General features: G+C 37.6%; 1 protein-coding gene across 3 annotated transcripts in view; it reads left to right on the top strand.

Annotated features, from left to right (window-relative positions):
- Positions 1–22,665, top strand: part of PRORP (protein only RNase P catalytic subunit) — a 152,212-nt gene that overhangs the window by 50,891 nt on the left and 78,656 nt on the right. For all 3 annotated transcript variants that reach the window (XM_055418239.2, XM_055418238.2, XM_055418237.2), the window contains exon 6: positions 12,459–12,566. In XM_055418239.2, coding sequence (XP_055274214.1) covers positions 12,459–12,566 — 108 coding nt within the window. The remainder of the gene's footprint in view (positions 1–12,458; positions 12,567–22,665) is intronic.

Raw genomic sequence — 22,665 nt, 5'->3', positions numbered from 1 at the left:
CATGGACAGAGGAGCCTGTAGGTAACAGTCATGGGGCTGCAGGGAGTTGGACCCAACTGAGTGACTGACACAGCACAGCACAATATCCATACAGTGAAATATTACTTGGCAATAAAAAGGAATGAAGTACTAATACGTCCTGCAACATAGACCTTGAAAAGATTTATGCTGAATGAAAGAAGTTAATCATGGAATTGGGCTTCCCTGGTGGCTCAGCTGGTAAAGAATTCACCTGCAGTGTAGAAGACTGCCTGCAATACAGGAGAGCCGGGTTCAATCCTTGGATCAGGAAGTTTCCCTGGAGAAGGAAATGGCAACCCCCTCCAGTATTCTTGTCTGGAAAATTCCTTGGACAGAGCAGTGTTGCAGGCTATAGTCCATAAGGTTGCAAAGAGTCGGATACAACTGAGTGACTAAACCACCACCAATCATAGAATGTCACATAAATATGTGATTTGGTTATCTGAAATGTCCAGATTAGTTAAATCTATAGAAACAAAGTAGATTGATTAGTGGTTGCTGAGTGATTGGGGGGCAGGGACTAGGGATGAGGATTGACCACTAATGAGTATGGAGTCTCTTTCTTCTTTAATTTTGAGGGAGTGGCGCTACAGCTTGCAGGATCTTGCTCCCCAACCAGGGGTTGAACCCCACTCCCTTGGCAATGAAAGGGAAGAGTACTAATTCCTGGACTTCCAGGGAATTCCTGGAGTTTCTCTAGGAGGGACAGACTGTTTTAAAAGTAGACTGGTGATGTGGTACAACCTATGAATGGTACATTTCAAACTAGTGAATTGTGCATTATATGAATTATGTCTCGTAAAATTATTTTTTTAGTTAGAACTTCTTTTATTAATAGCCAAGAAACAAATGTTAAAGGATTAGTGAATTTTCATACCCCAGATCATGAGCCAGTCATCTGTCAATTACAATTTTGGCACTAGCCCTAGAAAGAAATAATTGTTTCTCGCTTCAATGTACCACCCATTAAAACAGCTAAGCCTGCATATTTGTATTGCCCTATGCTGTAGTAAACTTCCCAAGTGGTGCTAGTGGTAAAGAACCTACCTGCCAATTCAGGAAATATAAGAGAGTTGGGTTCAGTCCCTGAGTGGGGAAGATCCCCTGGAGGAGGGCACGACAACCAACTCCAGCATTCTTGCCTGGAGAATCCCATGGGCAGAGAAGCCTGGGGGCTACAGTCCACAAGGTCTCAGAGCCAGACTTGACTGAAGCGACATAGCATAGCACAGCACATGCCATAGTAAGTGTGCTGTCTCAGTAGGTTAACTCTTTTGTGCCTTCTCAGCACGTTCTATTCAAGGTCGTTTGTGTGCAATGATATAAATTTGTTTATTTGGAAAGGGAGCATCTTGGGGACCCAACAAAAGTATTACAAAGTAATTGAAGGTATTACTCTCTGACTAGTAATTTATTTACTAAGCAGAACTTTAGTAATGGGAGAAAAAACAACCCAACATCTTAGATTTTCTGTTTTTCTATTAGAAGCCATGGATTGGGAGGATAATCTTTGGACGAGACTATATTACACATTCTGTGATTGCACAGAGGTTCCAGAGACTCACCTTTCAAACAAAGCTTCTCAAGTATACCCTCTTCCATTCTGTGGTTTTAAGGGATTTCCAAAAGTTGTTAACATAGAATATCAGAACTGGAAGGGGGTTTTATACGTTGTCTAGTTTAACTCTTGATTTTTACAGATGTCCATTTTTCCGGTAATACTGAACTACCTTTGTTTATCATTACTCCTGAAGTGAATATAATGAGTACCAAGTATAGCACCAAGATGATAAATTGGAAATATAATGGGAAATATTTTTCATGTGAATTACTAGTGAAACCTGAATTTTAGAAATTTAATGCACTTATTTTCCTTTGGTTTATTCAGACTTAAACAAGAAATGGTCACATTGTATGTAAACTTTTAATTTCCTAGTAGTTTTATTTACATTTATAAAAAATAGTATTCCAACCAGTATTTAGTTAGTTTTGATACGAATTGAAACTTTCTATACATTGTTTAGGAAATATATTTGAACAGAGAAATTTTAAACAAAGTATTTGCTGAGTAGAAAGGAAAGAGGGTGGTCCCACACAATTGGAGTTGGCAGGGATAGAAAAGCTAAAGCAACCAAGTGACATATGAAAGCATGTTTATGGATCAGTGGTTATTTTAATGATGAAATACATGTTACTATTAGGATTTTCTTCCTTTTGTTTTTTTAATCATCTTTATATATAATAAAATTTGCCAATGTACAATTCAGTGAGTTTTGACAAATATATGCAGTTTAAGATAAGGGATGTTTAGGGACTTCCCTGGTGGTCCAGTGGTTAAGACTCACCACTTCCACTGCAGGGGCTGTGGGTTCAATCCCTGATCAGGGAACCATGATCCTGCATGCCATGCTGCACAGCCAAAAAAAAAACCAACAAGATATGGGATATATCACCCCCTAATAGTTCCTTTGCATTCATTGCAGTCAGTTCTCTCTCCTTCCTTTCTGGAACCATTAATCTGCTTTCTGTTGGTTTAGTTTTGCCTTAAATTTCATATAAATGACATTATACAGTATGGATTAGCCCTTTATGTCTGCCTCTTTTTTTTCATTTAGCATAGTTCTTTTGAGATCCATTCATATGTTTTTATGTATCTATAGTTTCTTTTTATTAATGAATAGTAAACCATTGTCTGAATATACCACAATTTTTCTGTTCATTCACTAGTTAATGGATATTTGAGTTGTCTCCACTTTGGGGTAATTACAAATAAAGCCATTATTAACAGTCACACATAAGTCTTCATGTGGATGCACGCTTTCATTTCTCTTCATTGAATACCAGAGGTAGATTTGTTGAGATGTAGGATAAATATATGCTTAACCTTATAAAGTGTTAGTTGCTCAGTTGTGTCCAACTCTTTGTGACCCCATGGACCATAACTCACCAGGCTCCTCTGTCCATGGAATTCTCCAGGCAAGAATACTGGAGTGGGTTGTCATTCCCTTCTCCAGGTGAGTCTTCCTGACCAAGGGATCAAACCCACATCTCCTGTGTTGCAAGCAGATTCTTTACCATCTGAGCCACCAGGGAAGCCCTTAATCTTCTAAGAAACTGCCCAGTTGTCTTTCCGACTATAGTTGTGCCATTTTGTAAGATTTGGAAGTTCTAGCTGCTCCTTATACTTATTATGGTCAGTCTTTTAAATTTTAGTCATGCTGGTGAATGGTTAATGATTTCTCACGGTGGTTTTAAGTTTGTATTTCCCTAATGACTAATAGTGTTGAGTATCTGATCATGTGCTTATTGGCCTAAAAGGGAAACTTCCTCTTTGTAATTTTGACACAGTGATATTATCAGATCCACAGTTGATTACTCAGGTTTTGTCACTTGTCACAATAATGTCCTTTGTAAGTTTCTCCTTTGCATAGATCCAGTCCAGGATTATACATTAAGTTTAGTTGTCTTGTTTCTTTGGTCTCTTTTCATCTGCAACAAAATTCTGTTTTCTTTGTCTTTCTTGAACTTTGACCTTTTTTTTTTTTTTCTGAAAACTATAGACCTAGTGTTTTGTAGAATGTCTCTCAGTTTGGGTTTACCTAATATTTTGTTATGATTAGATTCAAACTATGCATTTTTGGCAAGATATCACCAAAATGCTGTTGTTTCTTTGTCAGGGTCTTCCCCTGGTTGCTCACTGGTAAAGAATGCACCTGCCAATGCAGGAGTCTCAGGTTCCATCCCTGGGTTGGGAAAGTCCTCCGGCGAAGGAAATGGCAACCCATTCCAGTATTCTTGCCTGGGAAATCCCATAGACAGAGGAGCCTGACAGGCTATCATGCATAGGTTGCAGAAGAGTCGGACACAGCTTACCGACTGAACAACAATACTCCTGTCAGAGGCATCATGTCAAGAGGCATATTATGTGAATATTGGTAATGTCTGTGTTGCCCAAGAAACTTTTGTCTATCCTGATGTTATGTGGAATTTTATTTTCTTCTAGGTTTGGCTCTTACATTTAGATTTTATAGTTTTGGCTTTTGGGTTTAGACTTTTACTTTTTAATCCTTTATGATCTATAACTAATTTTTGACTGTGATGTAAGCTAGAGATTGAGGTCCTTTTTTTCCTCCACTGTTTTATTAATTTTCTTCTGTGTTTTTTGTTTCTCTGATTCTCTTCATTATTCTGTTTTCTTTGAAATGTGTTTGCTCTTCTTTTTCTAGCTTAAAGTGAAAACTTGCATCAGTGATTTTAGACCTTTCTTCTTTTCGTGTAATCAGTTAAAGCTAAGTGTTAGTCTAGTGCAGTCTACAAATATTTGTGTGTGTGTTATTACTTATATATACAACGATATATATAATTTAGATATATACAATCTAAAAAATGAAATAAATATAACAAAACACAAACAGACTCACAGATAGAGAGTCCAAACTGGTGTTTACCAATGGGGAGAGGGAAGCAGGGAAGGGACAAGATAAGGGTAGCAACCCACAAATATTGATGAAAAAGTTGGCTTAAAACTCAACATTCAGAAAACTAAGATCATGGCATCTGGTCCCATCATTTCATGGCAAATAGATGGGGAAACAATGGAAACAGTGAGGGACTTTATTTTCTTGGACTCCAAAATCACTGCAGATGGTGACTGCAGCCATGAAATTAAAAGACACTTGCTCCTTAGAAGAAAAGTTACGACCAACCTAGATAGCACATTAAAAAGCAGAGACATTACTTTGCCAACACCAACAAATGTCCAGCTATGGTTTTTCCAGTAGTCATCTATGGATGTGAGAGTTGGACTATAAAGAAAGCTGAGCGCTGAAGAATTGATGTTTTTGAACTGTGGTGTTGGAGAAGACTCTTGAGAGTCCCTTGGACTGCAAGGAGATCCAACCAGTCCATCCTAGAGGAAATCAGTCCTGAATATTCATTGGAGGGACTGATGGTGAAGCTGAAACGCCAATACTTTGGGCACCTGATGCGAAGAACTGACTCGTTAGAAAAGACCCTGATGCTGGGAAAGATTGAAGGCAGGAGGAGAAGGGGATGACAGAGGATGAGTTGGATGGATGGCATCACTGACTTGATGAACATGAGTTTGAACAAGTTCCGGGAGTTGGTAATGAACAGGGAATCCTGGCGTGCTGCAGTCCATGGGGTCGCAAAGAGTCAGACATGACTGAGCGACTGAACTGAACTGAATATTTTACTATCACTTAGTTCAAAATATTTCCTAATTTTTTGTGTAATTTTTTCTTAACCCATAGGTTATTTGGAAGTATTATTCAGAAATATTTGGAACTTTTCTAGGTATCTTGCTGGTGTTGACACTCTATAGTGACTGCATCAATTAACAGTCCCACCAACAGTGTACAGGGCTTCACTTTTGTGTGTGTATGTGTGAGTAATCAGCAAGCATACTCTTTCAGATTTTAATATTTTGAAATGTGTTGAAACTTATTTTATGACCTGAAACTGGTTTGTCTTGATGTTCCATGTATTCCTGAAAGGAAGAAATGTTCTGCCATTATTGGATGTATATTCTCTTTTAGGTATCAATCAAGTCAAAGTGGTTAATACTATAGTTTAGCTCTTCTGTATCCCTACTGATTTTTGTCTACCTTTTCTATCAATTATGGAGAGAGAAGTGTTGAAGTTTCCACCTATGATTATAGACATTTATGTTCCTCCTTTCAGTTTTGTCAAGTTTTGCTTCTTGGATTTCCAAGCTCTGTTTTTATTTATGACTATGACTTCTTTATGTATTGATTTTGTTGTCATTACAAAGTGTCCCTTTTTATTTTTTGTAATACCCTTTTTTAAAAAATCTGTTTTGTCTAAAATTAGTATTGCTACTTCAACTTTCTCATGCATGCTGATGCATGCATGCTATGTATTTTCTTCCTACTTTTCTCTTTCAGCTTATCCATATCGCTATATTTAAAGTACATCTCTTATAAACTATTTTTAAATAGGGTTGAATTCAGATTTAAAACAAGTGGAACTAATCAAACTGAAAAGCTTTTGCACAGTGAAGGAAACTGTCGACACCATGAAAATGCCACTTATTGAATGAGAGAAGATACTTGCAAAGGATATATCAGATAAAGGGTTAATAGCCAAACTATACGGGGCTTCCCTGATCGCTCAGTTGGTAAAGAATCTGCCTGCAATGCAGGAGACCCTGGTTTAATTCCTGGGTCGGGAAGATCCACTGGAGAAGTGTTAGACTACCCAATCCAGTATTCTTGGGCTTCCCTAGTGGCTCAGCTGGTAAAGAATCCGCCTGCAATGTGGGAGACCTGGGTTCGATCCCTGGGCTGGAAACATCCTCTGGAGAAGTGAAAGGCTACCCACTCCAGTATTTTTACCCAGAGAATTCCATCCAAAATACTCAAAGAACTCAGATACCTTAACATTAAAAAAGCAATCCAATTTAAAAGTGGACAGAGGACCTGAATAGACATTTTGCCAAAAAAGATACGCAGATATCAACAGGCACATGAAAAGATGCTGAACATCACTAATCACCAGGGAAATGAAAATAAAAACCACAGTGAAATATCACCTCACAACCGTTGGAATGGTTATTATTAAAAAGACAAAAAACAAGTTTGGCAGGATGTGGAGAAAAGTGAACCCTTGTGTACTGTTTGTGGGAATGTAAATTGGTGCAGCCACTATAGAAGACAGTATGGAAGTTCCTCAAAAAGCTCATGGGGTCGCAAAGAGTCGGACACGACTGAGCGACTGAACTGAATGCCATTCTCCCAAATCATAACACCCTCACCTACTCCCACAGAGTCCAAAAGACTGTTCTATACATCTGTGTCTTTTTTGCTGTCTCACCTATAAGGTTGTCATTACCCATCTTTCTAAATTCCATATATATGCATGGGGTCTCAAAGAGTCGGTCATGACTGAGCGACTGAACTGAACTGAGAACTACCATGTGATCTAGCAGTTTCACTCCTAGGTATTTATTGGAAGAAAATGAAGACACTAATTTGAAAAGATAAATGCCCACCCATGTTTGCTGCAGCATTATTTACATTGCCAAGATATGGAAGCAACCTAAGTGCCTATCAATAGATAAATGGATAAAGAAGATGTGGTATGTATATGTATCACAACACAATACTAACTCAGTCTTAAAAAAGAATGAAATTTTTCCATTTGCAACAACATGAATGTACCTAGAGGGTATTATGATGATGTAAGTCAGACAGAGAAAGACAAATACTGTATGATTTCACTTATATTTGGAATCTAAAAAACAAATTAACCAACATAACAAAACAAAAACAGAGTTATAGATACAGAGAACAAACAGGTGGGGTTGCCAGAGGGCATGAAGGTGGGAGATGAGAGGAATAGGTTGAGAGAGATTAAGAGGTCCACACTTCGCAGTGTGGAAAATATAATCAATAACAGATAGTAACCTGAATAGACAGGTTGTGGTCAACCTGTCTACACTTATTGTGGTCAACTATGTTTGAAAAACAAGCAAACAAATTTAAGAAAAAGATCAGAATTGTGGTTTCAAAGGCAGGAAATGGATGGAGGACAAATTGGATGAAGTTAGTCCAAAGACACAAAATTCCAGTTATTTAGATAAGTACTAGGGATATAATGTAAAACTTTATAAATACAATTATTTTATTTTACATTTTCTGTTTATCAAGTTCACACTACTGTGTGTCATACATAAAAGTTGTTAAGAGAGTAAGTCCTCAGGGTTCTCATTGATGAATGTTCATTAAATTTACTGTGGTAATCATTTCATATGTAAGTCAAATCATTATGCCATATACTTTAAACTTATACAGTGTGGTGTTTCAATTATATTGCAATGAAATTGGAAGAAAAAGCAAAGTACATGTCTTATATACAGCATTTTTGATAGTGTTGAATTTAAATATTTTTCTATTGTTTTATATGTATCCAAAAAATTTTTGGTTCCTCTCTTCCTACTTTTATGTTCTTTTGGGTTAATCAAATGTTTTTTAAAAAATTTCATTGAATTCTTTTGTTGGCTTATTATCTATAATTTTTCTGTATTTTTAAATATATGAATTGAGGTTATAATATGAATTATTAACCTAGTCCACTTAGAGTTTAGATTATTTGTTCAGTTGCTAAGTCATGTCCGACTCTTTGCAGCCCCACGACTGCAGCACGCCAGACTTGCCTACCTTCACTATCTCCCAGGGTTTGCTCAAACTCACATCCATTGAGTCAGTGATGCTCTCTAACCATCTCATCCTCTGCTTCCCCCTTCTCTTTTCACCCTCAATCTTTCCCAGCATCAGGGTCCTTTCAAATGAGTCAGCTCTTCACATCAGGTGGCCAAAGTATTTCAGCTTCAGCATCAGTCCTTCCAATGAATATTTAGGATTGACTGCTTTGATCTCCTTGCTGTCCAAGGGACTCTCAAGAGCCTTTTCTAGCACCACAATTCAAAAGCATCAATTCTTTGGCACTCAGCTTTCTTTATAGTGCAACTCTCACATCCGTACATGACTACAGGAAAAACCATAGCCTTGACTATACGGACTTTTGTTGGCAAAGTGATCTGCTTTTTAATACGATGTCTAGGTTTGTCCTAGCTTTATTTCCAAGGAGCGAGAATCTTTTAATTCATGGCTACAGTCACCATCTGTAGTGATTTTGAAGCCCAAGAAAATAAAATTTGTCACTGTTTCCACTTTTTCCCCATCTATTTGCCATGAAGTGATGGGACCAGATTCCGTGATCTTAGTTGTTTGAATGTTGTTTTAAGTACGCCTTTTCACTCTTTTTTTTCACCCTTCATCAAGAGGCTCTTTAGTTCCTCTTCACTTTCTGCCATTAGAGTGTTATAATCTGTGTATCTGAGCTTGTTGATATTTCTCTGGGCAGTCTCGATTCCAGCTTGGGATTCATCCAGCCTGGCATTTTGCCTGATGTACTCTGCCTATAAGTTAAATAAGCAGGGTGACAATATACAGCCTTCTCAAACTCATTTCTCAATTTTGAACCAGTCCTTTTTTTTATTCCATGTCCAGTTCTGACTGTTGCTTCTTGACCTGCATACAGGTTTCTCAGGAGATAGGTAAGGTGATTTTAAGGATTAAACCATCTCTTTAAGAATTTTCCACAGCTTGTTGTGATCTGCACAGTCAGTCTTTAGCATAGTCAATGAACCAGAAGTAGATGTTTTTCTGGAATTCCTTTGCTTTTTCTATGATCCAGTGGATGTTGTCAAATTGATCTCTGGTTGTTCCTCTGCCTTTTCTAAATCTAGCTTGTACATCTGGAAATTCTCAGTTCATGTACTGCTGAAGCCTAGCTTGGAGGATTTTGAGCATTATCCTGCTAGCATGTGAAGTGAGTACAATTGTATTGTAGTCTGAACATTCTTTGCCGTTACGCTTCTTTGGGATGGAATGAAAACTGATCTCTTCCAGTCCTGTGGCCACTACTGAGTGTGCCAGATTAGCTGGCATATGAGTGTAGCACTTTAACAGCATAATCTTTTAGGATTTGAAATAGCTCAGCTAGAATTCCATCACCTTCGTTAGCTTTGTTCGTAATAATGCTTCCTAAGGCCCACTTGATTTCACACTTCAGGATGTCTGGCCACACCACTGAGGTTGTTAAGACCTTTTGTGTATAGTTCTTCTGTGTATTTTTGCTACATCTTCTTAATCTCTTCTGCTTCTATTAGGTCCTTTCTTTGCATTCATTTATAACTATATTTTCCTTTAAATTCTTAAATCTATTTATAATAGCTACTTTAAATTTGTTGCCTGCTAATTCCAACATCTGGACCTTGGGTTGATTTCTTTTGACCTTCTTCTCTCTTGACTGTGGGTCACATTTTCCTATTTCTTCTCTTGTTTATTAATTTTTAAATTGTGTTTTGGACATTGTGAGGGGCATGTTGTAAAATTCAAAGGCTCTGGATTCTGTTATCTTCCTCTAGAGGTTATTGATTTTTGCTTTCCCAGACTGTTAAACTTGGTTAGACTCAAAGTCTAAACTGCTGCTTTTGCTGAAAGTGAAAGTGTAGTTGCTCAGTCCTGTCTGACTTTTGACCCAGTGGACTGTAGCCCGCCAGGCTTTTCTGTCCATGGAATTTCCCAGGCAAGAATACTGGAGTTGGTTGCTATTCCCTTCTCCGGTGGATCTTCCTGATCCAGGGGTCAAATCCCACTCTCCCACATTGCAGGCAGATTCTTTACCATCTGAGCAAACAGGGAAGCTGTTTTTGCAATGGATAGTAATTGAATTTTTTGTTCAAATCTTTCAAGTCTTTCACCTGTTCCCCACCCCTCTACCGCAGGCTCTCTTTGGAGTCTCTTCTATACATGAATAGATCAAGAGCTAAGGATTAAGCAGATTTATACACAGATTTTTGCAGTTCCCTCTTTTCTAATATTCTTTTTATAACTTTCCAGCCTCTCTGACAACCTGAAACTCTTATCTTCTCAAACCAATTGATTATGATTTCTCAAACCAATCAGTCTACAGTTTTCTGGTTGATTTTCAATTGCCCCTCCCTACCATGCTGACTAGAGTGCCCTCTGGCAAAAAGCTGTATACAGGCAAATTTCTCCTGTTGCAGCTCACTTCTTTTCTGGTTATCCATAGATGCATAACAAATCACCCCAAATATAGTGGCATTAAACAGAAACAATCACCTGTTATTATTATGGTTCTAGGGCTTGACTGAACTCAGTAGTGTGGTTCTTGCTTGGCTCTTCTACTGTTGTAATCAAATGGAGGCTAAAGTCATCTTGAAATCTCCCTCACTCTTATTGATTTGACAGTTGACGTTGGCTTTTGTTTGGGACTAGGTTCGACTTTCGGGTAGAATACCTGTGCATGACCTCTGCCTGGGCTTTTAATAATAGTTGGCTTCTAAGAGCAAGCATCCCAAGAGGGAGAGCCAGATGGAAGCTGTATTTCCTTTTATTAACTGGCCTTGGAAGTCAAATAGTGTCATTTTTGCCACACTCATGCATTGAGGCAGTCACAAAGAAAAGCTTCTATTCAAGTGGAGGGAATTAGACTCCACTCTGGTGGCTCAGAGGGTAAAGCATCTGCCTGCATTGTGGGAGACCTGGGTTTGAATCTCAGGTCAGGAAGCTCCCCTGGAGAAGGAAATGGCAAGCTACTGCATTATTCTTGCCTGGAAAATTCCATGGATGGAAGAGCCTGCTAAGCTACCATGCATGGGATTGCAAAGAGTCGCACACAACTGAGCAACTACACTTTTGAGGATGAGGAGTGTCAAAGAATTTTTCAGACATGTTTTAAAATTATCAAACCTACTTTTAAATGTTGTGTTCCCTTCAATTTCTCCTTGCTTTTTGTCATTCTCTAGTACCTTCAAATAATTACTTTTTATGTAGATAATGTCGTATTATCTGGTAGTCCATTATAGACTACTTCATCATTACCAGGAGTAGAACTTCCTCTCCTACTTTTCTTCCACCCGTAGCACTCATCACCTTTGCCATTCATATATTAACTTGTTTATATTGTGTCTCTTACCATTACAATGCAAGCTCCATTAGGTTGGAATTTTCTCTCTTTGGTAACTGCTAGGCGTATATTGGAGAAGGCAATGGCAAGCCGCTCCAGTACTCTTGCCTGGAAAATCCCATGGATGGAGGAGCCTGGTGGGCTGCAGTCCATAGGGTCGCAAAGAGTCGGACACAACTGAGCGACTTCACTTTCACTTTTCACTTTTATGCATTGGAGAAGGAAATGGCAACCCACTCCAGTGTTCTTGCCTGGAGAATCCCAGGGACAGGGGAGCCTGGTTGGCTGCCGTCTATGGGGTCGCACAGAGTCGGACACGACTGAAGTGACGCAGCACAGCACAGGTGTATAGTAGGTACTGAACAAATTTTTGTTGAATGAATAGTGAATGAATTTTGAACTCTTCAAAATAGCCATGAGTAACCAAATCCTCTTGATAAAAGAGGAGTACAAATTATAGAGCCTTGTTCCTTCCACATGGTTACATTGGTAGACTGGCATATCTCAGATTGACCGGCATATCTCAGATTCACTTCTCCTTGGCTTACAGAATAAAGCATAGAGATTTTGACATTTTATTCTCCTCATTACTGCTGTATGTGTCAGTTTAGCAGGCTAGATAACTGCTTACAGCTCAGTTGAAATACCATGTTATGTACTTTGTGAAGTGTAGCACTATGAGATTATAAAAGATATCAGATAATTACATGCAGTTGCACCTGGTAGGCTGGTCTTTACAGATTTCATTTTGAAAGCATATTTCTGTATGTGTGTGTGTTTGTATATTTTTAAGGAATGAGTATTTTGACTTTCCAGAACAATAATGAAAGTTATAGCTGTATGTTTATGATAAAGACCTTACTAGGTTCTTATTATTTTATCTGACTTTTTTTTTTTAGGAACTTAAGAGATTTCAGAACTTTGTAAAATACCGTCCTCCTTTTGATGTTGTCATTGATGGGCTCAATGTTGCCAAGATGTTTCCTAAAGCTCGTGAATCTCAAGTTGTAAGTGCAAGTTTTGTTATTCCATATCTCTAGAAATATTTATTGGACTCTTTTGTGATCTTCATTGGTTCTCTTAGTTCCCCATTTTCCCTTCCTCTAAAAATAAGTTCTCAAAAGTGCCACAGTGACCAACCAGTCATCTAAGATTCACTGTTTTTGTTTCTGACAAGTAAGTGGCTCTTACTGGCTGGGCAAGAGTGAGAGATTCAAAAGTCTATGTAATAAAGGGCCAATTCAGCCTTTTTTGTGTAACCTTTAGCTAACCTTATAGGTCTCTACTCTTTGGGTTATTCTAGCTTGTCCCTGCGGAGAAGGCAATGGCAAGCCACTCCAGTACTCTTGCCTAGAAAATCCCATGGATGGAGGAGCCTGGTAGGCTGCAGTCCGTGGGGTCGCTATGGGTCGAACACGACTGAGCAACTTCACTTTCACTTTTCACTTTCACACACTGGAGAAGGAAATGGCAACCCACTCCAGTGTTCTTGCCTGGAGAATCCCAGGGACGGGGGAGCCTGGTGGGCTTCCGTCTATGGGGTCACACAGAGTTGGACACGACTGAAGTGACTTAGCAGCAGTAGCAGCAGCAGCTTGTCCCTGTGGATCACATCCCTCCACTTGCAATTTATCAACTTATACTATTAAGAGGTGTTACATCATTCATTGGGGTGTCCCTGAAAGCTCAGTTGGTTAAGAATCCACGTGCAGTGCAGGAGACCCCAGTTTGATTCCTGGGTTGGGAAGATCCTCTGAAGAAGGGATAGGCTACCCATTACTCACATTTGTGTTCTTCCAGACATACTGTGTTCATAAATTAAACTAAGCATTTCTTTTTTTGGTAAGGTAATCGTTATATCAATTTCTAAGTGTCTTAATAGTTTCTAATATGAATATAAGGATTTTTTTATAGCATAGTGAGCAATTATTTTAATTCTCATTTTTACAGATCAGAAAATTAAGGCCAATTTTGTACAGTACATCCTTGGAAAGCAGTCATAACATCAAATTTTGACTGTAAAGAGCTCCTGGGTTTCAGACTTGTGGGCATTACTACTGGCAATCTATGGCCATTTATCTGTAGTTAAACTGTTATTTCTTAAAAATTGCTGCAAACTTAAAAGCCTTTTCTCAGAGATGCTATCAATACTGGTCCAATTTGACCATTTATACTCAGAAAAGCTTACAAGTACTCACAAAGGACAAGGTTGATTTATAGAAATTTCTTTATATGCCTTTCCTTTGTTTGTGGCTACATTTTTATGGTCAGGTATGTCGGACACGACTGAGCGACTGAACTGAACTGAATGTACTTTTTACTGCTTTATTTTTAAAAAGCACAAAAGTAAGTTGAAAACATTTTTGTCTCTCAGGTACTTGAAGGGCCTTTTGAAGCAGTAACACTGACAAAGACAAAGCCAGAATAGGAAATGTGAAACTATTACCACTAAGTCATGGTAGAGCTCAGAATGAGAAGGGTTCATTCCCATCTAATCTGTGAGAATAAAAAGTTTCTTGTTTGTGTACTTTTTGTTTGACTTTCAGCTTCAGACAAAGCAAAAGATTAGCTTGCCAGAAATATGTAGCCCAAGTGGGCTCACTTTTGCCAGTACCATGTTGAAGATGTTGTAGTGGACACATCTTCCAGCTTTGTGGGAGAAATCTGTGCACATTTTTGAAGATTTTAGCAGATTTTGGCAAGTACAGAGGCAGAGAACAAACAATGGGCCAGGGAAATCATGATGTCTGCCACTACTTTTAACTTTTACTCTTTAAATAATTTAATGTAAGCAACAGCTTATGTGACAAGTAGTTGTTATTACCCTACTTTTCAGAGAACTTGTGGCAGTGCACTGGCATTATATTTGGGAAATTTCAGCTTGGAGACTCAGCTTAAGAGACACCACCTGAATAGCATTTAATAACATTTTAAATAGCTTTAAAGTAGCATTTTAGGTTAGAAATTAAGAACAGGGATTCTGGAACCAGGCTCTTTATATTCAACCTACCACTTTAAATTGCTTTCGTAGTTTGAGTGATTTATTTAACCTCTCTGTGCCTTACTTTCCCAATTTGTAAAACAGACCTAATGATAGTACCTATCTCTTAAAGATGTTGTGAAGAATACTTGGTATATACTAAGTACCTAATAGGTGTGACTATTACTGATTACTATTCAAGGTAACTTCCCAAATGGAACTGTAATTCTTGCTTTCAGCTATCCCCTGTTGAGCAGTTTAAGATTTTCTCCTGTTATATCATCCATGTCAATGGAGCTAAAAGGAAATAACAAATCTCTGCCTTAGTATTAGATTTAGTATTACTGTTAGACTCTAGGTGAGGTACTGAAATAATACTTGATTGAGAATTGAAGCCAGTTCCATCAAAAACTTAAGAAAAATTTAAAATATGATTTTAAGAAATGTTATTTTCTTATGATTATAAAAGTAATGCATGTTCATTGTAGAAAATTTGGAAGTTACAGAAAAGAAAATTATATATAATCCTAACATTCAGCTATAATCACGGTCAATGTTTTATTTCCTTACAGTATTTTTCTATTTTTTTAACCTAAGTGAGCTTATATATCTATATTTTAATTTATAGTTATTGAAAACTCAATAAAAGTGAAACTATAAAAGGAATAAGAGAAATCAGGAATGTTTCAAAATATTTAAGGTGAAAGGACCTTTGAAGCATATATAAAATTTAGGAACCCTAGTGGGAAGAATAGAGAAATTTGCTGGACAGTAAAAAATACTATAACATTGTTTAAACATAAAAACAAACTGAAAAAAAATTATAACACAAATGACAAAGGGCTAATTTTCTGACTGTACCAAGGTTTCTTATAAGTAAACCTGTAAGAAAAAGAAGAACCAAGCAGTAGAAAAGTGGTTTAACCTTATTCATAATTATAGTTATGCAATGAAAATGTTTGTCTTCTAGACTGGCAGAAATTTAAAAGTTAATAGTATCCAATATTTTGATTGGTTTAGAGAGAGAGGAGGGTTAGGATTCGAAAACAAGAAACAAGAATTAGGATTCCTAATCCTTTCCTTTGTGCGCACTTTAAGACAACTATATTAAGAGAGAGAGAGAAAAAGACAAATAAGTAGGTTAAGAATATTTCTTTTCTGGGCTATTTTATTAAACTTTGTTTACAAATTTTAAAAATGTTTGAGCATTTTTAGATGCTGTTAGGTACAGTGTTTTTTTGGTGGGTAACTTGGCAGTAACTTTGAATGCCTAAAATGCTGAAGTTCTTCTCTGAGGAACTATTATATTCACACTAGTATATAAAATTTTATGTCCCAATGTGTTAGTTACAGCACTGCTTGTAAGCAGAGAATCTAATCAACTTAAATATCTATCAGTCTCAGTTCAGTTCAGTTCAGTCGCTCAGTCGTGTCCGACTCTTTGCGACCCCATGAATCACAGCACGCCAGGCATCCCTGTCCATCACCAACTCCCGGAGTTCACTCAAACTCATGTCCATTGAGTCGGTGATGCCATCCAGCCATCTCATTCTCTGTCGTCCCCGTCTCCTCCCACCCCCAATCCCTCCTAGCATCAGACTCTTTTCCAGTGAGTCAACTTGTCGCATGAGGTGGCCAAAGTATTGGAGTTTCAGCTTTAGCATCAGTCCTTCCAATGAACACCCAGGATTGATCTCCTCCAGAATGGACTGGTTGGATCTCCTTGCAGTCCAAGGGACTCTCAAGAGTCTTCTCCAGCACCACAGTTCAAAAGCATCAATTCTTCGGTGGTCAGCTTTCTTCACAGTCCAACTCTCAGGGCCTGATATATATTGAAACATCTATTTTAAATGAATGAGATAGATCTATATGTACTGATATGGAATGATAGCCAAAGTAAGTGTAAGAAACTAGTTGTACAGCAACTGTATGGCCCCACTTGTGTTAAAAGCAAACCAAAGGGTTACCCGTATATAAATGTTTGTTAGGTAAATTTGTATATGACTGGAAAATTCCAGAAGTTACACATAAAAACTTTAGGATAGTTAACTTTAGGAATTGGGGATAATTGGGGATATAGTATAAGACACGAGAATTTCAGTTTTTTATTTTTAAAATTTTCTTTCACAATGAGTATATATTTAAAATTTAAAACTTATCAGGAAAAGTAAAAAGGCATTCTTGGTAAATATTCTAAAATAACTGTATCTTATGGATGTACCACAATTTTTTAATCATTTGCCTGTTGGTGGGCATGTTAGATTGTTTCTTGTTTTTCACTGTGGTAAATAATGCTTGGAAGAAGATCTCAGGATGTTTCAGATGATTTCTAGAAAATAGATTCCCAAAATAAGACTCTTGAGTCAATGGGTATGGATAATTTTAAAGGTCTCACTATATATTAGCAAATTGTTTTCCAAGATGATTGAAGCAATTTATATTCCCACCAACAGTTATAAAAGTGCCCAAATAGAATACATTTATTCAGAGTTGCTCATTACATGATTGCTTCAACTACTTAGTTGCATTTGTGCTATGAATCTGCTAAATGAATAGAGCTGGACAGTTTTTAACCTAGATTCCTTAGCTGAAACATTTTTAAAATTTGTAAACAAAGTTTAATGAAATAGCCTGGAAAGGAAATATTTTTGACCATTTTATTCATCCTTTCTCTCTCTCTCTCTCTTAATAAGTGTGCACAAAGGAAAAGGTTCAGTTCAGTTCAGTCGCTCAGTCGTGTCGGACTCTTTGTGACCCAATGAATCACAGCACACCAGGCCTCCCTGTCCATCACCAACTCCTGGAGTTCACTCAAACTCACGTCCATCGAGTCGGTGATGCCATCCAGCCATCTCATTCTCTGTCGTCCCCTTCTCCTCCCGCCCCCAATCCCTCCCAGCATCAGAGTCTTTTCCAGTGAGTCAACTCGTCTCATGAGGTGGCCAAAGTATTGGAGTTTCAGCTTTAGCATCAGTCCTTCCAGTGAACACTCAGGATTGATCTCCTTTAGAATGGACTGGTTGGATCTCCCTGCAGTCCAAGGGACTCTCGAGGAAAAGGTTAGGAATCCTAATTCTTGAATTTTTCATCTTTGTATGCGGAATCTTCCAGCCTTTTTCTGTGGAATAATGTACAGCTCATTTATGTTCTTCTCATGAACTCTCTGCATTATATGTTGCAAATTTCACTTCATCCTTTTGCATTAAATGTTAATTATATAGCCAGCATTGTTCTCTGTAAGTTCATAAATGAGAGACCATTTTAAATTCATTACTTAGGGAGTATCACCTTGATCCCATATCTTGAACTCAGAGCCTACAGCTTAGGATGATTGAGATTTAAGGTTGTGAATTTATTTTCTCAATTTTCAAACATATCTTTTTATATTTGGAATTGTTTGGAAGTCAGATTATATCTTATAATTGATGTCAGTAGAAACTTGCCAGTTACCATGCAGAGTTGAGACTTAACTGGTGGTTGCCATTGCTTGAGAATGTGCAGGTTTAGCTGTACACAGCATGTGTTTTCATTTTTTGGAAGTTTTAATTTTTTTTTAAACTTTACTTTATATTGGAGTATTAGCCAGTTAACAATGTTGTGATAGTTTCAGGTGGACATCAGCAGAGGGACTCAGCCATACATACACGTGTATCCATTCTCCCCTAAACTCTCCTCCCATCTAGGCTTCCATATAACATTGATCAGAGTTCTCTTGGGTTATACAGTAGGACCTTATTATTTATCTGTTTTATATATAATAGCTTGTTTCTGCTAATCCCAAACATGTTTGCTTTCTGTGGCTGTGAGTCTTTTTGTTTTGTAAATGAGTTCATTTGTATCATTTTTTAGATTCTTCATATAAGTGATATCTTATGATATTTGTCTCTGTTTGACTTAATGTGATAATCTCTAGATACATTCCTGTTGCTCCAAATGGCATTATTTCATTGTTTTTGTGGCTGAGTAGTATTCTGTTGTATATGTACATCACATCTTCTTTATCTGTTCATCTGTCATTGGAAACTTTGGTTGCTTCCATGTTTTAGCTATTATAAATAGTGCTCCTGTGAACATTGGGGTTCATTTATCTTTTCAAATTAGAGTTTTCTTCAGATATCTTCCCAGGAGTGGAATTGCTGGATCATATAGTAACTCTGTTTTCAGTTTTTTAAGGAACCTCCGTACTGTTTTCCATAGTGACTATACCAATTTATATTCCCACCAACAGTGTAGGAGGGTTCCCTTTTAGAGAAACAATCTTAAATAAATGATAAACCAACATAGTTTAGAGTACAGTGAGATTTAGATGGGACTAGCCTTGACCCTTTCTAATTCATTTCTTTCTCTCTTTAGTTGCTAAGTTGTGTCTGACTCTTGCGACCCCATAGACTGTAGCTTGCCAGGCTCCTCTGTCCATGGAATTCTCCAGGCAGGAATACTGGAGTGGGTTGCCATTTCCTTCTCCAGGGGATCTTCCCGACCCAAGAATCAAACTCAGGTCTCCTGCATTGCAGGCAGATTCTTTACCAACTGAACTATGAGGGAAGCCTAATTCATTTGTATAATAAAACTTGCTACTCACCTTTTAGATATTTTTCAAGGGTTAAGTGTATTCTGCTTTTAAACAGTAGTTTTTTTGTTGCACTTTTTCAGAAGAAAGGTTTTGGTTTGCATTTTTACTTTTGAGAAGAAGGAAGGGTTCTGAGTAACTGGTAGATTAATTATATAGCTTTCATTTTAAGAACAGAGCATCTTAGCAGGGATTTCCAGTGTAGAATCAGTTGCTGTTTCCTGAGCACTGTTCAGTGCCAGGTAAAAAGTTTGGAAGTGTGAGGATGTGTCTGAAGGCTGATAAATGCTGTGAATGCTGAAACATGAGTAGGCTAACGCTTATGTTATGTAAACAAGAAAGTCATAGTATACTTTGCCTCCTTTTGTCCATGACCGTGATTCTTGTGTTTATATATGACTCTTTTCTTAAAAATTTACTTGGAATGTCAGAATGGAGAATAATGTTTACCCAAAATACATGGGATAAGAATTTTTTTAAAAAATTCTAAGTGTTACAAAACGGTTTTGTAACATTTTCTCCAGAACATGTTGTAATTTTGGAGAAACAATGACTAGATTAGCAAGTGTTAGGTATGAACCCTTGTGTAGCACTTGAGCCAACCTTCATATAGCACCTAGATGAACATCTCTTTTTTGTTTCCAGCTGCAAGATGTAGTATTTTGGATTTTTTTGAATTCAGTTTCTTTTAATTTAATAAACTACGTTTATAGAGCAGCATGGATTATTTTATAAACAGTCATCTCCCAACTACATGTTATTTTGGCTCTTACAGATACTTTTGAGGAAAAGCACTGCAAAAATGATGCTTAGAGATTAAGTTTAATTAGCTAAATTTAAGTAGTTAAATTTAATTAAGTTAGAAATTATATAGAAATTAAGTTGTAGCCATTTTTTTAAAAACTTAAGTGAGTGAGTGATTTGCACCACTATCCTCCAAGGATTGTAGCCTCAGCTACTTTTTTCAGTAACCCAACATCCAATTGACTGACAAATTTTAATGATCATAATTCCCAAGTATATCCTGTAATCTAACCATTTCTTTCTATCTCCATTAACATCATCTCTCACCTGAACTCCCAAGTGTCCTCCTTGCTTCTTCATCCTTGCCTCACTGATTTTGCAGGATACTTAGAGTAAAAGCCATGTTCCTTTTCATGGATGGTAGTTCTTTTCATCGTCTTATCTTTACCTCTATTGTCAACCTCATCTCTGGGTTTTTTTCTTTGTCTTTCACTGAATTATAGATACAGTATAACGTTTCCTATTTCTCAAACATACCAGAGGTCTTCCCTGTTTCTTCTGAAGTAACTTTACACTCCTCACCCAACCTCTCCCTGTATTTTCAGTTATACAGACTTATTTGTTTCTGTGGTGGATGATGTAAGTAAAGTCATCTAGGACCAGACAACATCCAGGCAGTGTGCCAGCTGATTGTGAGCACATGAATTAGCCTAGCCTATAATATGTGGAACAGAATAATATCCGGATGAGCCAAACCATAGTGTTGTGAGAAAGGTAGTGATTATTTTAACCCAAGTTTTTGAGTGGTTTATCACACAGCAGTAGATAATTGATTTAATTCCTTCATAGCACTTAGTATCTGTAGTTATCTATACATTTCTCTATTTACTTTATTAGTGTCCTCCATTACAATGCAAATGCCCTGAGATTCAGTGTCTTGTGTACTTTGCTTGCTGTCATATCCTCAGCACTGAGAAAGGGGCCTTGAACATAGTAAGTACTCAGTAGGTACTTAGTGATGGAGAAGGCAATGGCAACCCACTCCAGTACTCTTGCCTGGAAAATCCCATGGACGGAGGAGCCTGGTAGGCTGTAGTCCATGGGGTCGCTAAGAGTCGGGCACAACTGAGCGACTTCTTTCACTTTTCACTTTCATGCACTGGAGAAGGCAGTGGCAACCCACTCCACTATTCTTGCCTGGAGAATCCCAGGGACGGAGGAGCCTGGTGGGCTGCTGTGTATGGGGTCGCACAGAGTCAGACACGACTGAAGTGACTTAGCAGCAGCAGCAGCAGGTACTTAGTGAATGAATGAAAGAATGAACATATGAATGTAAAGTAATTCGTATAACCTGTTAGAAATGACTTATCTGCTTTTCAGGATTAACTGAAAGACTTCTTGAGTTTTGCTCTTGGCTGCTTACTTCACGCAGTAGCTATAGGACCTAGGCTAAGTTACGTAACCTCCTAGTTCCTTTGTAATGATTAAATGAGCTAATCGTTGAAAAGCACTATTGCAGTGCCTGGCACTTACTCCAATAAATGAAAAAGGTAAAAAGCCACAACAACCCTGTGAGTTTATTTAGTTGTTCATGGTCTTAACTTTATAAAAATAAAAGCATAGTTTTCTTTTATGATGTGTTTAGTCTCCTAATTTAAATAACTATCTAATCTTGTAGTTTTTTCAGTTTGAGATCTTCCTTTTTTTTGAACTGATGCTTAGAACCTAAACTTAGTCTGTAAATAAATGGCTGACTTCTCTGTAGAGTAAGTAAATAAGAAATATACCAACAGTATAGAGAAAATTAAAGACTGACTATATGAGTCAGGATAGGCTAGGTAATGCTGTAGTAATAACGTCAAATTTTCAGTGGCTTAAAATGAACCATTTTTTGTTCATGCTGTATGTCCATTTTAGGTCATCTTTGTCATCACCATTCTGATTCCAGGACCCAAAATAACTTTCTGGAATATCGCCAGTCACTGTGGCATAGGGAAAAGGGAAAGTCGTGAAATACACACTGACTCAGAGCTTCTGCTCAGTTGTGATTCCAGCAAACACAAGCTACATAGCTAACCTGAGTTCATCATGATAGGAAAGACAGTCCTACCATGCATCTAGAAGGAGAAAGAGGATTAGTATTTTTTAACAGCTCTGATGACTACCACACTGAAGTTAGTGATGTCTTGCCTGTTACAGTGGTCAAGTCCAGGAACCAGAAATGAGGTTTATCTTGTCAACGCAACCTGTCTGTGCCTAGTTCTTTTTTCAGTATCAGATTCCTTTGCTGTGGTTTTATGTGAGAAGAACTGATGCTTTTATTGATCCTTTTCCCTAGAATGATCAAATAGGAATTCTATAGTCTCTGTAACTCATACTTTACACATACTTTCATAACTTTCATTTTTAGGTGGATTTTTCTTTTGAGCCATGAAGTCATCATTCATAATTGGTGATGTAAGTTTGCCTGGGGGGACAGGGAAATACTGAGCTTTCACCCAGAAAACAAAAGGATATAAAGTAGAAAACTTCCTTTTTTTTCCCCACTACATTCTCCCCTCTTGTTAACCACTTCCCCCGTCATCATCATAAACGTACCCACCCAGGATTTAGTCCTAATGTTTTTGTTTCTTGCTTCTTTTGCAGGCTGCATTTAGGGTTTTCAGTTGTTCATAAGCTCCTCTAGTGGAGGGTGTATAGGGGAAAAAGTACATCATTTTAGTTAATCTTGCTAGCTATTCCAAACTCTGTTCCCTATTTTTGTAGGGATTAGTTTAAAATAGCTTCCACAGAAAGAAAATTTATAATGTAA

This window comes from Moschus berezovskii, chromosome 21 (genome assembly GCF_049115385.1).
Source record: "Moschus berezovskii isolate FMDL1 chromosome 21, NW_MosBer_1.0, whole genome shotgun sequence".
In the NCBI taxonomy this organism is placed as follows: Eukaryota; Metazoa; Chordata; class Mammalia; order Artiodactyla; family Moschidae; genus Moschus; species Moschus berezovskii.
The sequence above is the reverse complement of the archived record's forward strand: the minus strand, read 5'-3'. Positions and strand labels throughout refer to the sequence as shown.